A 17,180-nucleotide genomic window follows, 5' to 3' on the forward strand; every position below is an offset into this window, starting at 1 on the left:
TTTGATTGGTACAATGGTTCCATCTGGAATTTCCACAACATCTAAACTTTCTCTGCAATACTCAGCACAAGCTTTACAGCAAATGAGCTGTCTTCACAACAGTAAGATAATTACACGTAATGCAGGCCACATAATGAATTCTGAGCCCTGGTGAAAGTCTTCCAATGAGCAATAACACTCATTCATTTATGACAATTAATTTTCCTTTATTAAGCCAAACGATATAAAGACTGTACGGCTCCCCCAACCCCACACCCTAGGACATAAATCACTCAGAGTTCAGTACTGCAATAATTACATACCTTCAGGAGAATCCCCAGATTGCATTTGTAACATTGTTTTTCATGACAACTAATTTTTTAAAAGGAGCCTAACACCCAAATCACAATGAATTTAATTTGAGTGAAATAAATGAAGCAAAGATCTGAATCATATTACAGTAACCTATAAAGTGAAGGTAGGAAGTGGACAATACGCAGCTGTCTTCTCTCAGTATGGGCAGAAAGCTTCAATTTCGACAAAAGCCTGCAGAAAGACTCACCTTCTGTCTGCATTCAGACGAAAACCTGTATCCCTCTGTGCTGTTTTTTTTTTTTTGCTTTAATGAAAGAGACAAAAAATCCCGGAGCCTTCTGTGCAACAGTGTGTTCAGCTATGATCAGGACTGATCTGAGATTTAATGCCATTTATTCATCACCTGTCAGAGGCTTTGCAGCTTCGTACAATGCAAATCCATTAGAAGACGCATTTGCATCATACAGAGAACATGAAACTGGGATGGAGCACAGGGGTCATGTTTGAATTGGATGAGAGGCACCTGAGGTGTGTACCTTGATGGGAATGGACACTTTTCTGATTTGCACTGAAACCCTGTCTCACTCTCACGCTTGCACCTAATAATCTCACTCTCAAGACTGTTTTTTCTGCCTTTCTATATTTGTTGACCATCTTAGACAGTTTCCATTATGTGATACAAAACATGTATTGGCTACAAGAATGCAATGCACGAATACGATATAATGTAATACATGTAAGAAGACAGTGGCCCCAAGAGTTAGTGTACCCCCTGCCACATGGACACCAAATCTCAAACACGTTCGGTGCTGACCTTGAGGTCTCTTTTTTTGTTGTTGTTTCTTTACAACGGGTGGCATCTCAGAATGATTACCCAGGGAATCTATAGGGGTCAGATAGAAGATGTATACGTTCTGAACATTAACAAAAGATTTCCTTCTAGGTCAGGTCTTACATGAAGAAGGGAGAAGGGAGATTTTTACTTTCAGCAGGATTTCCTGGTTAAATAAATCAAGCATAAAAAGTAGAATAAAAGTGTAGCTACTTGTGACAGCTGCGGTTTCATCTGACCTTAGGATTTCCCTTTAGGGCTGATTCCCCTATCAGACCGGAAATCGGAAAGAGAGCACTGAGCTTCAGTAAACCCTTGCAGGAACCATAAAGCCCACGACGTGTGCAGAGGTGACATTCAGAGAGGCCTTTCTCACTTGCAAAAGAAATTGGATTTACTTCTGCCAGTCACCTTTCTGTCCCTGTCTGAAAGCAAAAGCGTATCAACCACCATATTAGTCCAGGCTGATCTGTTATATCACCTCAGGGTCGCCAACTTGTAACAGCTACAGTGCGATTTACTGATATCCGGGTAGCCAGCTATTCAAACAACACAAATAAGACGCACGCATTAGCTGTGCATTGTAAAAACTGAGAATTTAAAGGGCAAATCAGTGACACCATTGTGGTAGATAAAATGAATATGACCAAGTCAATGTAAATAGTTACCATTAGCCACGATATGAAAACAAATGCTCAGTAGCTACCTGATTATATTGTTGAAAAGTTATATATCAAATAATATTTACATCAAGTAAGCTTTTACAGAAATAATAACACCAAAACAACAGGGCACAGACAGCTAGCAAGCAACTACATTACCCACTATGTTTTGTTAAGCTAAATGTATCACCAGTGATGCACTTATGACCACTGATGATGATGCACAGGATTAGGACACAGATCATACAGCTTGACCCTTGTATTTTCTGGAATAAAATCCATTATTTGTGAACAATATAGCTTTTCTCTGTGCAAGTATATTTAGATCAAAATATAAAAATTGTACTTTTAAGCAGAAGAATTATCTTTTTTTTTTCTTTTACATCTTCCTTGTCTTATTTAGTCAAAGGTGTGAATAAGTATGGAGGTCATGGTAATTAACTAATGACAAGAGGAGCCCTATAGACAAAAGCAACACCAGTCTCATATGACAACTGCTGTGCCTCTGTTTGAGATCCTGCAAGGCATGGCTGAATCACTTCCACTTTCACTGCTGTGGGAGTCGACTGCATGTTGACAAAACAACAGTCTACAGCCACTACTGGATTAGTTTCAGCTTGGCAGTACCCCCAGCGTATGGCCCCCTAGACTGTGAAAAGGGTCGTCTCCACTGCCTGATCCTGGAATGGAGAGGCCAGGCGGAATTTTGAAACCCGACACCGGGCTGGTGGTTGTCGTTCACTGCAAGGAACACGCCGCCCCTTTCCTGAATCCTTCTTTACCCACTCCCATGGCTCTGGCCCTGCAGGCTGGAACAGGTAGCTCATTCCCCGTAGCAGACAGGGCTCTGAATACTTCACAGTCCAGACCTCTATTGAAACACATTCTGTTTTCCTCAACACACACTCCATTCCAAGATAAAATTCCAGCAAGCATTCCTTATATGACTGCTGTCATTGCTCGTTCTACAACGTTCTTGTGCCTCGCGCAGTGTCTTACTTATTAACTCTGCTGTACTTTGAGGGCTTATGATCTCACTCATGTATTTTTCCTAAGATATTGCCACACACAACAATTTTACACCTGATGATAATTAGTTTTATTTGTTTCAGAGTGCTATAACACTCCACAAGTATAGCGTGAAAGTACATGCTAGGAGGCCAAAATCCTGCATTTAATTATCATAAGACTCTTCTCATCCTTTGGGAACAGAAATACACTATATGGCCAAAAGTACGTGGACACCTGACCATCGCACCTATATGAGCTTATTGGACATCCCATTTCAAAACCATGGGCCTTAATATGGAGTTGCCCCCCCCCCCCCCCCCCCCCCTTTGCAGCTATAACAGTCTCCACTCTTCTGGGAAGGCTTTCCACAAGTCTGTGGCAATTTGTGCCCATTCAGCCAAAACAGCATTTGTGAGGTCAGGCACTGATGTTGGATGAGAAGGCCTGCCTCACAATTGGCATTCTAATTCATCCCAAAAGTGTTCAATGGGGTTGAGGTCAGGGCTCTGTGCAGGCCACTGGATTCCTCCACACCAAACTCATCAAACCATGTCTTTATGGATGTTGCTTTGTGCATAGGGGCACAGTCATGCTGGAACAGGAAAGGGCCTTCCCCAAACTGTTGCCACAAAGTTGGAAGCATACAATTGTCTAAAATGTCTTTGTATGCTGTAGCATTAACGTTACCCTTCACTGGAACTCAGGGGCCTGGGCCAAACCCTGAAAGACAGCCCCAGACCATTATCCCTCCCCTACCAAACTTTACAGTAGGCACTGTGCATTTCAGTAGGTAGCGCTCTCCTGGCATCTGTCAAACCCAGATTCGTCCATCACACTGCCAGATAGATAAGCATGATTCATCACTCCAGAGAACGGGTTTCCTCTGCTTCAGGGTCCAGAGGCGCGTGCTTTGCACCACTCCAGCCGTCGCTTGGCATTGCGCATAGTGATGTTGGGCTTGTGTGCAGCTGCTCGGCCGTAGAAACCCATTTCATAAAGTGCCCAACGCACAGTTCTTGTGCTGATGTTGCAGCCAGAGACAGTTTGGAACTTTGGTAGTGAGAGATTCAACAGAGGATAGGCGGTTTTTACGTGTTACACGCTTCAGCACTTGGCGGCCCCGCTCCATAAGTTTGCATGGTCTGCCGCATTGTGGCTGAGCTGATGTTGCTCCTAGACGCTTTCACTTGACAATAATAGCACTTACAGTTGACCGGGGCAGATCTAGCAGGGCAGAAATTTCGTGAACTGACTTGTGGCAAAGATGGCAGCCTATGACAGTGCCACGTTTAAAGTCACTGAGCTCTCCAGTATGACCCATTCTTCTTCCAAGGTTTGTCTATGGAGATTGCATGGCTATGTGCTTGATTGTATGCACCTGTTAACAATCGGTGTGGCTGAAACACCTGAACTCAATAATTAGGAGGGGTGTCCACATACTTTTGGCCATATAGTGTATAAAGCAATCCTGGTAGTTTTCATTTGTTATTAATTGTTCTTTGGGACTTTTAAGACACAAGAGAAAAACAATAATACCTTCCACCATCCCAAGAGCACCCTCTCTTGGGAGAGAGAATGATTTTGAAACAGCTGTGGAAAGGTATTATATTGGAGCATTCTCAACAGAGACCTTGGTCAAGGATGGAATATCTGCACACTGCAAAAATAATGATAAATATAAATAGGGAATAATGCTATTGGTCTGAACAAGTGTGACCCAATGCACCAGTGGGCAGCTCACACATGGGGGTGGCCCAAAGCTGATTCACCCTCTAGCAGATAAAGAGCCTCCACTAGCACAGTGTGTCATTAATACTACCAAACTCAGACACTCAGACAATAGTGCCAGTCTCTCTCCATATATAGTTATTATCATTGTGGTATTAGAAATAGTTGCAGTAATAGCGTTTGGGCCACATATAACAGCAAGTGAAGATGACTAATTCTAACCACAGAGAGACCTGAAGACAAACAGAAGTGACTGCCAGTCCAAACCTTCAGGTAAAAACTTAACAAATGGAGGACCGTCTGATTTCGGCACTTGATGACATCAGCATTGCAGCTGCCACTGCACATTCATATGCATATTCTACATATTCATATTCTGATGCCGACAGAACTTAAAGCCAGAGTCGACACAGTTCTGCTTGGAGAGATGAATTCACTACTGCCTGCCCCAGTTTGTTCACCATGACCCATATACCAGTTTGCTAGAGGGTCCATATACACCACCTTCCAGACCATCCTGACAAAGGATGATAAGAGACTCAAAGACCCTTCCCAGACCTGGTCCAATCTGGGTTTCCCTGCTGCTAGAGAATAGCTGAGACCTTGAGGATTAGTCCCGGCACACCCACACCATGGTCTCTGAAAGGAGGCCAAGATGTCTGAGTTATTGAGTGGCAGCAAACACTGCCCGAGTCTCTTTCCAAAAAGCACTCAAACAAGGACGACGGAGTCACTGCACTCTCTCGCGACAGTACAAAATTATTTCTGCACTGCAACAGTAGCTGGGGACGCAAGGCGAAAATAGCACATTAGGGGCTGGTGTCTCCACCCCGTGCAATAAATATTTCACCCGCCACAGGCCGAGAGAGAGCAGCCGTGGTAGCGTGATCTCACGGTGCCCCCACTGAGAGAGCACAACAGCAGTGAGAGTGCCTCAAATGCAGCTCAGAACAATATGAAGTCCACATGTGGTGAAAGTAGAAGTCCGCTCATGAAGACAGATACTTTTCTGTTGATTCTTTCCTTGTGCGACTCGAGATGGCAATACATTTACTTTGAGCAAATCACAAATGTTCACTCTCAATTATGCCTACAAGACGCGGATGTATAAAGACAATCAGATTCAGCACAACACAAAATTCAATCCCCCCCCCCCTTTTTTTGCACATACAGCTCCTCTGATATATATTTTAGTTACAATTAGTCTAAAACCACAGATGGCCTTAAACATTAATGTCCCGTCTCACTGATCTCAGCTCGTTTGGAACGGGAGTATCAGATAAGAGGCCTGTGCCTCAGTAAAGTGGGTTTCAGCTTAAGTCAGTTGGCAAGTTTGTTGGAACAGCAAGTCTCCAGCTGTTCTGCTTCACAGATCCGCTACAGTGTATGCCAACATAAGTCAACAAATTAACATTGAGGAAAAAGAGCCTGTCACAGCATTCACTACAGCCAGAGAGACACTCATCTAAACATACAAGTCATGCTTCATTTATCTCACATGAGCCTGGGACACCTACCACACTGGGATGACTCAGATAACATGCAAAAATTGTAAGCTATATAAGAGCACCCACTATGTGAAAATGTCAAATGAACTGAAACAGAGAAGGATTTGTGTATTTTAATTTTTTTATGAACTCACTCAGTCACACATGACAAATGACAGAGATACTAGCAGATACCCTGATCAAGGGCACAGTATAACTTTTGTTATTACCTCTTACACAGTATTACAACATATTGTTGTATTATTATCGAGAAAAAGATTAAAATCCGGAAGGGTTTGTATTTCAATCTGCATTAATTGCTCTTACTGTTCAATTCTACTGTAGATATTCGGTGAGTTCCTGCTTTGGTCTCTTGTCAAATCGGTACAAATTATGTCTACAGTTTTATGTTAACTGGACTGTGTTTACTGTGCAGAGAAGAGCGGTGATGGCGATGTAGGTACATTCAAGAGCTGGGCTTTTGCTGCATGCTCCGCCCACTCTCTCGCAGGCCACACAAAGTGATCGGCATCATCTAGGCACGGGATCACCAACTAAGAGAACAACAATCACGAGCGGTCAGGAGGTGAATCAAGTGTGCACCACAACAAATAGCAACACAAACCGCACTGAATTTCGCCGTGCAGCCTAAATCCATTCTGCTTCCTAAATGTTGTGCATATTCTCCTGAAAGTAGCTGATCACAGAGCACGGGTTATTGTATTTCCAGCTGATAACCAATCGCCCGACATATTATCACGCCAGAGCAGTGTTTTTAAACTTTTTAATTTTTATGCCTCCTCTTAAAGGAGGCAATAGAGAGATGGTAACGAATGTCACCTCCATCAGCCTACCAATAATTTACACTTATTAACTATTAGACATGATAATGGAACATCGTCCTATCGCTACCCTGTTCTGGGTCACCAATCCGACTTTGAAACGACCCGCGGTAATGACTATCATATCACAAGCGCTAACCGCTGCAACCGCGTGAAGTACCTGTAAATTATGTAGAAAATACTGTCAAACTGATATGTAAGAGGGAAAGTCCACGTTAAGCCTTTGAGGTCAACATTCTACACGGGGCATCTACTGTGGCTTGGACAGTAAGTCAAATTTATTGCAAGACAGAATCCAACAACAGCAGCTCGTGCATCAGATACTTTCGTTACGACTGTCAATCGTCATACTTCTGTTAATAATGGGGAAACAATTTACCTGTGAGCATCTGCTAGCTAATCGCAGCACACACAGGTAGTATCAGCATAACCTTAACCCACCGAATCACTGGAATTCTTCCGTAGCTGTTCTTCTCCGTCACCACTATCAGGATCCACCACCAGTCTTTCGAAACAAGCCGAGCCCAAAGACGAGCTTTTTTGGTGAGACAGCACCAAGTGCGAGATCGTGGGCTTCGGACTTCCAGATCCCAACATCTCAGTCTTGCTGGTTGTTTCTGCATCCGTGCTTCCGAGCTGTGGCATCGCCTGCGCTTGGCTGCAAGCAGGGTCCGGTTTGCTGCAGAGGGACTTCTCGCCATCAAGGTTCGGAGGGGCTGAGCAGCAAAGATTAGGCTGGGAGGAAGAGAAGACTCGGTCCAAAACCTCCTTCTTTTTCCGTCTAAACATCCACATTCCCGTCTCCTTCTTGCCGTCTGCACTGCGGCGTTCTGAGCCCAGTTTAGGACTTAAAAATGGTTTGGTTTTCTCTTGAAAATGTCTCCACATTCTTCTCTGACGGGACAGCTCCTGCCCCCCATCCGTGCTAACATCCAGAGGTTTATCTGCCATTCTCCAGACCACTGGGCGAAGTGAAAGGCAATGTTGCGCGACTGGTCAAGAACCTGTATCGCTTTCAGTTGCCGAGAAATAGCCCAATATGGGAGTTGTTTTCTCCACCGGTGTCCATTAGTTTTAGACTTTTGCTGCACGGGCTGGACTAAAATGTTCATCATGTTACAATCGTTTGGGGGGGGGGGGGGGGGGGGGCTATCTGGCGGAAGTATGTGGTTAGATACGGACTAGCTTAGTGAGGTGTATTGACTTACGCAACAGTATGTTCAGGGGATCCTAAACCTAGTCATTTTAATCCGTGAAAAATACACGTATTCAAAAATGATAGAAATAGAGAGAATTATCTCCTTAATTTGTAAGCTTTAATTTACCAAAAGATACTGTTGTCTGTTTTTTTTATTATTTGTGAGTAATGTTTCGTGTATTATTATTAAATGATGGCGCGAGGAAGTCATGCACATCGTCTGCAGAAATGCAAAGGTTGAAAACCAACAGAAAGGTCATTTGTGCTGCTTTCGTGTCGTTGCAAGGGAATTTACCATTTTGCAGGCGAAAGTGACTTTTTCACTGTTTGCTTACCTGTGTTAGGATGCTGTGGCACGTCCTCTCCTGGATACAACCCGTTACTGCAGAATAGTGCGAGTTGTGTTTTTGTTGTTTTGTTTTGTAACCAAATATATCATTCATAGAATAATCCAACGTGAAGTGTAAATACAGATTTCTGCAAATTGATGTGAGGGAAAATATGACACAGTGGTTTTTACAGCTATTGCTTGGCGAGATGTTTAAACGTCTGCTGGCTGGCAGCATTTGAAGTTCTGTTTCATGTTAATGGTAATACAGTTACCGTTTGTTAAAAGTGCTGTTTCCCTTGATTTAAACTGATACGAGCGTAACAATATAATTACTTGAGGAACTAGTGCATAGCAACACACTGTTGCATAACAACCACGTAGTTTCTGTGGGCTTGTTATGTAACAATTTATCATTTGACATGTTACTGTTTATTTATTGAGAAGTCAGGCTGGTGGTTAAACCTTTTCAGCGCTGGAAACAAAAAGTAAGGAGCTGGCTGCTGGTGCTCTTGCTGTGCTGATAGAATGGGTCAATCAAAACTGAACTAAAGTCAGCATTTGGCAGTTTTGTACATATCTCAGTCCTGAAGAAATGTGGGTTTAATTTTAGGAATGTGGTTTAAATGTGCACTGGGCATCTTTACAAAGGAAATAAAAATATGACTGACTGAGGGCAATTCTGAATGAAACTTGACCTTATGTGCAGATAGTGACAGTGATGTGTTTTTCATTCAGACCACAGTCTTAGCCAGGTTGAGCTTCTGGTGGCAGTCTACTATCCAGCCTCAAATGACCTTCAGGTTAGATAAGATACATGCAGAAACTGGTGTGTAACATGGAGGAAAAGAAAGGAAAGTAAATGTTGAGTATTTTCAGCATAGAAAGTGTATGAAAAGCCATGAGTGGCGATAATGGAGCCAAGCGATCACATGTTAAGCGAGGGGAGGAGGGGCATGAGTACAGAGCCTAAATGGATACTTGTAGGCAGGCTGTGGGGTATAGACAAACCACAAAAAACATGGAACTTGTTCACCCCTTAATATGACCACAATTTGATTGACAAAGCTTTTAATCTTCCTTCAGTGTCTGCAAAACTTTCAGATTGCCCCATACTATCCTTTAGACCTTTATTATTTGTGAAGTGCTCAAGGTGCTCGCTAGTGAAAACAAACTCTGCTGAAGTCATCCAATCACTATTTCCCATTCAACACCATACTGTAAGATTAAGTGATTGATGATTGATGGTGCAGTACTTAACTGCAGAGACACGTTACTGTCACATTAATGTGTGTAAGGTCAGGATGTAGAGAATAACAGAGCTGACCCATGCATGACTAACTAATAACCTTTTCACTCTCAGGGGGATTGAATAGGAGGGAGAAAGCAGGAGAGACAGAAAGAGGTCATTCACTGGTGAATTTACCATCCTCTGTCCATGTCTGAGGCTCTTACTCAGACTTCTCTGCAGCCGAGTCGCTCATTATCTTTAAGAAGCTTCTTCTGCTAATAAATGCAAATGCATTCTTTCCGATGTTCTTTAACATCCTCCAGTTCAACACATATTAACATTTAAAGATTAGCTTTGCAAGAGCCTTACTTTAAGTGTCAAACCCAATACCTTGGACATTTTTCCAATAAACTTCTCTGAATTTTTGTATTACATGTATATTATTTATTTTAAAAAATATGAATAATTTGTATTAATAGATATAAACGCATATGTACATAGATAGATAGACAGATAGATAGATAGATCTATGCTAGCTAGGCATAGCTATAGATATCTAATTATATAGTTCCAAATAAATAGTTCCATATACAGTATTTCACATGAATAACATCCTCTGCTCTCTCAGTGAAATCATAATCAAAACATGGATAAAACTGCAGATGTCATACATATGTCATGTTGGGGAAAACTATGCTTACACTGAGGTTAGGGTTTAATGTTTGTTAAGGTCATGCAGACATGGTGTTTAAGTTAATGGGCCACATGAAAGCAGAGTTTATTGATGTTTGAATAAAGCTGTCATGCTGCATTTGCTGGTGGGTTAATCTTGGCCTTAGTCTGTTCTGTTATACGTATCGATCTGATCAAAACATTTCACCTTTGTCAGTCTTGGAGAAAAGTATGCTATTGAGTATGGGGTAAACTTATTAAACATTTTACGTTTTATTAAACATGTTAAACACTTACCCTTACTACACTGATAATCATAACTGTCCTTTCTGCAAATGTGTCCTCTTGAATTGATACTGTCCATTAACATCACAAATAGGTCATGTTTTGTAAGTTTTGAGAGAGAGGTGAGTGAGTACTTCTTCCTCCCATTTGCAGTACCAGCTGTTTGGAGAGCTGACGGCCTTGGTGTTTGGGGTGAAACTTTGTCCTAAAAGCACAGTGACATATTTGTACAAAAACTCCTGGTATTGGATAGATAATGGGTTTTCTTGTATTTTAAAGGGGAAAGTCTATAGGATAAATAGGTATATTAATATGACATGTTTTACTTTTAACCTTCTAACCTAGCTCTTGGTGTTTTTATTCCTACCCTTTTTCTTTCATCAAATCAAATTCAGTAATCCAAAATGAAGCCTGTCTTTGACATGCCTGAGCCACCAGGAGACAAAGGCTGTGCAGGACCTGCACAGATTCGCTGATGTTTACATTACCTGGATGGGCTAACAGGAACTAGGCACAAGATGAACTGTTCAGATTGGTGATCTCTGCAGCTCCCAGCAGAGCTGGGGTCAATCCCATTTCAATTTGGTCAATTAAGAAAATGAATTGAAATTCAGTTCATTAATTGAAACTACTTTATAGTTAAGTCATTCCCTGAACTGTCTGAATTGAAATGGAATGAACCCAACTCTGGCGCCCAGCATTTAGCCGTAATGAATTATACAATTGCCCACTACTAATCTGGTAATAATAACTGCCATTTTAAGCATATCAATGCCTTGCATGATAAGACAAATCATCTAGTCCTCGATGTAATTCAGAGATTTAAAAGAATTTAAAAACACTATGAAATTCAACAAAAATTTACTGCTCTCTGTGTACATACCTGTTTCTGGATTTGGACAGCAGGTGGCAGCATTCTTCCAGGAACATAGAGGTGTAGGCATTGAGTAAACCATGAATTAGTTCTCTAATGCTGCTGGGTTGCTCTTTTCACATTAATCTTTAAAGGATATATCTGGTGCTTAAAGACAGATCCCAGTGAAAACTGTACAGTTTAATCTGATGAATTATTCATACAGCTTGGATATATCTGAGTAAAAATATTGCAGGGATAATATTCTTTCTTTAGGAAAAATATTTATAATGACTTTACATTTATAGATTTCAGGGCACAATTTAAGCGTTTTCTAAGAAATCTGATGTTATAAAACCAGGGTGGCGCTGATATTCTCTGAAGGTGAGAAAAGAGCGTTCATGAGGCTATGGCCATATTTCAGTTTTTGACCTAATGTGAAAGCTTACGGCTGGCAGTAAACAGCATATGCTCTCACTACTTGAAGTCATCCCCTCTACAAGTTATGAGTATATTGCCATTGGTTGCTCCACTCAAGAGAGTAGTTTTCATGTTTTGCCAGTGAAACTTTCCACACATCATCAGAGGCAAGAATTGCAATCTCAGCGAAGTAATTTCCCTTCACTGCATATTTATGAGACTGTTTCTTTGAGTTTTATACTATACATATACTATATACTTTATATGTGTGTATGAGTTCCAGTTCCATTACCTTGTTGACAGAGCTCCTACCTTCAAAAGAATCATCCAAAGCCTTTGAAAACAGTACTTCCTGGCCCTCAGCATTAAAATGGTTGGATTGTCAAAGACTCTTGCAATTGGCTGGCCACTGTCCAGGGTGTATCAGCCACTTCATTCATTGGCAGTTTGGAGTAGCTGTGGTCTATCTTGCTTGATCTTACTTAACCAAACATATCAACTGACTAGCTAGCTTCAGCCTAGCTTGAAACATTTATTCATATAGATGCTGCTTAATTGAGCCATTTTAGCACCGTGGGCCTCAGACAGAGGCTACTGGAATCCTAGAAAGTCAAAGCAGTTTTTGTTGTCATTTATCAGAATATTTGAAGCACACCCTGCTGTGGTAACAATTACACAATTATGACGTTCCCTGCTTCTTCTCCTGCCCGTTGGATATAGCTGACCTAAGACAGTCCTCCCTTCTTCCCATATAGATGGTTGGAGCTGATCACCACAGCAGGAGAACTGACCTATGACAGCTAGGTGGAGGTGTTAACAGAGAGGAGGAAGTAGGAGATGGTGGCTAAATGGAGCAGATGTGAGTGAAAGACAATAGAATGAGAGGTGGAAATGGGCGAGGGTGACGGCAGTGGGATTCAACATGACTGGCACTTTGGGGAAACCCCATAACGGATGCACTGAGGTTCATCATAAAAGAGCAGGCCCCGCTCTGTTAAACGGATAAGACTGTTTTTCCTTTCACATCAAAGCCAGGTTTTAAAAAAATAGCTTTAACACTGCATTACGTAACGATGCCATGGGTAGAGTCAAACTCCTGAGACCCTTTCCTGAGACCTGCAGGGATTATTTTCATCTTAACAGAGAGTTTTGACTGATACTGTCCATTCAGATGAAACTCTTCCCTATTAACTGGATGAAAGCCGGGTAAAGGAGACAAACAGTTTGAGCTCTGAAAGATTTTGGGAAGCTTAACAGCCACTGTTGTTGGTGTTGTGCTGTTGAACTGAAAGAGGAGGATGTTCATGCAGTTGAAGCAGTTGACAAAGTATGATAGTGTGGAATTCTTACCTCCAATTGCCAAAATTCCCTAATCCTTTCCTATTATATCACCTTTGGCCATATAGAAACATTTACCTTTAATAAAAAACATCATTTGACACTATCTTGTAGATCATTGGGAGCTTGGAATTGTTTTATATTTGATGCTGCTTAGAATAATGTAGTAAGTATTGTTACATGAAACCATGGGAAATATTTTAGTTGGATGTATAAAGCGCATAATTTGTACATAGACTTCATATTTTGTTCGTCCAGCCAAGCACTTGGAATGTGTTCTATATGAGAGGATAACCCAAGTTGAGCCTGACATGTAAAACTGAAAGTTGTACTATGTACTCTATTACAGACTACAGCCTTGCTGAAATCTCTGACAAATGGGGCAATGTGTTTGTGCCACAATGAAATGACTAAATAAAGCCCAGCAAATGGCACACACATATACACAATTAGCACAATTTTAAAAAAATGCACAAACCCCAAGACACCCAGCCAGCGGGCTGAATTTGCCCACCACTAGAGTAAACACATCATTCTTATCTGAATGTTAGCAAAAGCACTGTTTATTCCCAAAGGGGAACAATGGTGGGAAGTCATTCGTATTCTGTTGGACCAGTATAGCTCTGTAAATAGACACTCAAATATGATGCCCTGAAAGTCTTGTTGAGGGGAACTGGGATGCTGATGAATACCTCACAATAATGACTTTAACCAATCAACTGTCCTCTTGGCAGAAATAAGGCAATGCTGGTGATCATCACTCTTGGCTTTACTCTTCTGATCTGATAGCTGGGGTGCTCTGAGATTTCAGGATGTGGGAGAGAGCGGTACATCTTCCTGCTTATTCTGTTTGTATGCAGCACAGGTTTTGCCCAGTTCACTTTGCCTACCCTGCCACAGATAAGCAAGCTCAAATGTGCTACTTAATCCAAAGAGATAGCACCTGTGGTGGAACAAACTAAGGGTTCTGTCCCCAGGTAGGCCACCGGCATTGTTACCTTCTGAAAGGCAGTGAACGTGAATTGCATCAGTAAATGTACAGCTGCATAAATAACATAGATATAAAAATATGAGCTGTGTGACTTGCTTGTGATATGGGTGAATGCTAAGCAAGTAATGTAATAACACGCACTAAGACTGTGTGGTCCGATTAAGGTGTCACCCCCAGATTGCAGTACCTTGTTCTCACTGATGCTGTCAATGATAATGAGATAAATGAGAACTCTGGTCTGGGAATTTCATCTATAATTCAGATATCCTGTCAACAACTAATAAGGAGATTGAAAGTCTAATGTGCCCCTGAGCTTTCAATGGGGAAGCATAGAGGCATGGAGCTTCTGAAGCTTACCTTGCATATGAACTACACTCTCAATTGGAAGTGAAGGGATTGCATTTGCAAAGAACAGTACATGAGGTGATAGACTGAGACTAGGGCTCTCCTTCATTAATAATGCACAAGTAAAAAGAAATTAACCCTTTTGGTGACTTTTCACTGAAACTACCTAAAATGCTGAAACATTTTCAACCAATTCATCCTAGAATAAATATGAAAAAAAAATCTTCTTTATCTTCTGGATAGTTAAAGATACAAACGTCACATTTTGACCCTAACGTGTGTTCTCTCAAATTGAGTCAGTGTGAAAAAGCAGCAGATCCACAGTTTGGGACAGTGGTCCAAAGGAAAGCCTCTGTTTATTGTTTCAGATCTAAATTTGTGCCTGCAAACACAATGGGTTTAGAAAGCACAAATAAACAGATGCCAACCGAGTCTCAAAGCAGGGACAGAACACAAAGGGCATCACATGGTTTTGATGCAGCATCAGAGGCAGAAGGCTGCTTCTGGCAACCATTAATTATTTAACCCCTGTTTAAACTGTCTCTGAAGGCTGTTGCATGGAGTGCCAGCGCAAACAGAGACTATGTGGCTTTCAGTGATGACCAGCTGAGGTGTCCCGCAGTATGGACAGAAACAGACAGACAATCCCTGGCCGTTGTTTTATTCCTTATGCAACAGAGACAGGCCAAGCAAACATGCATGTGTGGGACTGATATAGTGCCCTGGCAACCAGCAACAGCCAGTCAATATCAAGGAAATAACATACACAAAATGAAGGCCGAGGGGTGGTACGGGGGACAGGGGAGTCCGTCCCAGCTGACGGATCTCTGGGGAGCAAACAGGACAGAGACAATGACGGGAAGAGCGCAGAGCAGCGGGGTGAAATTTTACAGCTGTGCGGTCCCCGAGCCCACCTTCCTGCCAGGAACAATCGAGACGGCGCGCAAGAATCTACTGACCCCTCGAGCCAGCCCCTTCCCACACGCAGCGTGGGACACGGGGGCAAGCAGGCCTGCTACTGTTTCCCCTTCCTGTCATCAATCAATCCAAGGACAACAGTCCCCTCGCTATCACCAGCATGTCCTTGGCATTTGGAGATTTAGACCCCAAAACTGCATGAGTTCCACTACCACAAACTGACAGATTGACTTCTGGTGCAAATGAACTCCTCTGAATAATTTGAGGAAAAAGTTGTTCAGCAATTTTACTTTTACTGCCTCAGCCACCAATTTCAATGGCTTTGTTATAGCACCCATACACTACAGGTCAACAGCAACAACTACCCTGACTAGTGGACCTCATCAAATTGGCACTCAATAGTTTCTGTGTTGTACAACACAGTCGATTTGGAATATGGGTCGATTTGGAAACAAGAGTGGTGCAGTGAGAGCTCAGCTTGTGATCTGAAGGTCCCAGGTGGAAACAATCAAACATTACAAAGCATTTATCCTAAACTGCTTGAGAAAATATAGTACTTTACAGATGAGAGCGAAAGTCACTGTATTGATGTATACAAAGCAGATACATGAGTTGACTTGATTATTAATATTATGCTATTGTTAAAATAAAAAAAAATTGTAACAGGAGTAAATCAAAGGACAAGTAAAACTCTGAGAGGAGCTCCTGAATATTGAGGGTCACAAATATAGAAGAAAGAGAATGTCTTGTCTAGTTAGGTGACCTGTTTTTGGAGTCTCCTTTACCATATTGGACTTCACTCTTTCTCTTTTTCAGTTGTTAATGGTATTCCTCCCAAATGACCACATGAATAAAAAGAAGTCATTCTGCCTATGCACACTTTCAGTCAGCTTGTCCTGCAAGCTCAAGATGAGAATAAATCATTATTATCAAAATCATCTTAACAGTAGCCACATTTGCCAAATACCAAATTTAGATCAAGTAGTCAGTTTAGATGCATCTACTTGAACCATTTTCGGATTTCTGATTTGTGAGATTTCAGTTTTTGGTACCGATTTAAGGCTGATTTCATTTTTAATGGAATCACAATGGCAAATTGGCCTAATTTGTTACTTTCTAAAGATGGCCATAATGTTGCTTAAGTGGTAGAAAAGCCAGTGAAAGTGAGGGTCTGTGTTGGGTTTGTTTCTCTTAATGCAGAGCCATTATGTTACTGCTGGGTTTTCAACCATACAGGGACTACCAATGAAGACCCGTCATTAAATAGATTCGAGAGTAGGAACTGAGAGATAAGGACAGCCGAGTCTGGGCAGTTGAGTCTGCCAGAGCGGGCAGAATGGGCTTTCTGAATGCTTTCCTCTTTTGAGAGTTTGATGATGTGAGGGTCACAGTGACTTCAGCCATGGGAAACTGACATCTCAGGGAAACGGGCGGCTTTCGTGGCACAATGGACCATCAGACGTGCAAAGGGCCTTCCCTCAACGCACTGCAGGAAGCACTTATTGTTCTGTACAAGCTGTATCTCCACCACTTATGAACCAACTGGGGAAGGATGGTAATGAATGCGAGGGGGTAGTTTTCTTCTTTTGGCACAAGATTGGCTGTATGCAATTGTGGGAAAGTAAAAAAAAAATCAGCGAACATACACAAAGCAACCACCAAGTTTGTACAAAAAGTGTTCCACATTTTGCAGTTGCCACCTGGACAATGGGATTGTGACTCTGGAGTTATGTTATTGTTCCTTC

General features: G+C 41.9%; 1 protein-coding gene across 2 annotated transcripts in view; it reads right to left on the reverse strand.

Moving 5' to 3' along the window:
• mctp1b (multiple C2 domains, transmembrane 1b) overlaps nucleotides 1-7,872 on the reverse strand; it is a 112,067-nt gene extending 104,195 nt beyond the window's left edge. For both annotated transcript variants that reach the window (XM_036528562.1, XM_036528561.1), the window contains exon 1: nucleotides 7,298-7,872. In XM_036528562.1, the coding sequence (XP_036384455.1) occupies nucleotides 7,298-7,807 (510 nt within the window). In that variant the 5' untranslated portion in view covers nucleotides 7,808-7,872. The remainder of the gene's footprint in view (nucleotides 1-7,297) is intronic.
• Between the last annotated feature and the right edge of the window lie 9,308 nt (nucleotides 7,873-17,180).

Source organism: Megalops cyprinoides, chromosome 5 (assembly GCF_013368585.1).
Source record: "Megalops cyprinoides isolate fMegCyp1 chromosome 5, fMegCyp1.pri, whole genome shotgun sequence".
In the NCBI taxonomy this organism is placed as follows: domain Eukaryota; kingdom Metazoa; phylum Chordata; class Actinopteri; order Elopiformes; family Megalopidae; genus Megalops; species Megalops cyprinoides.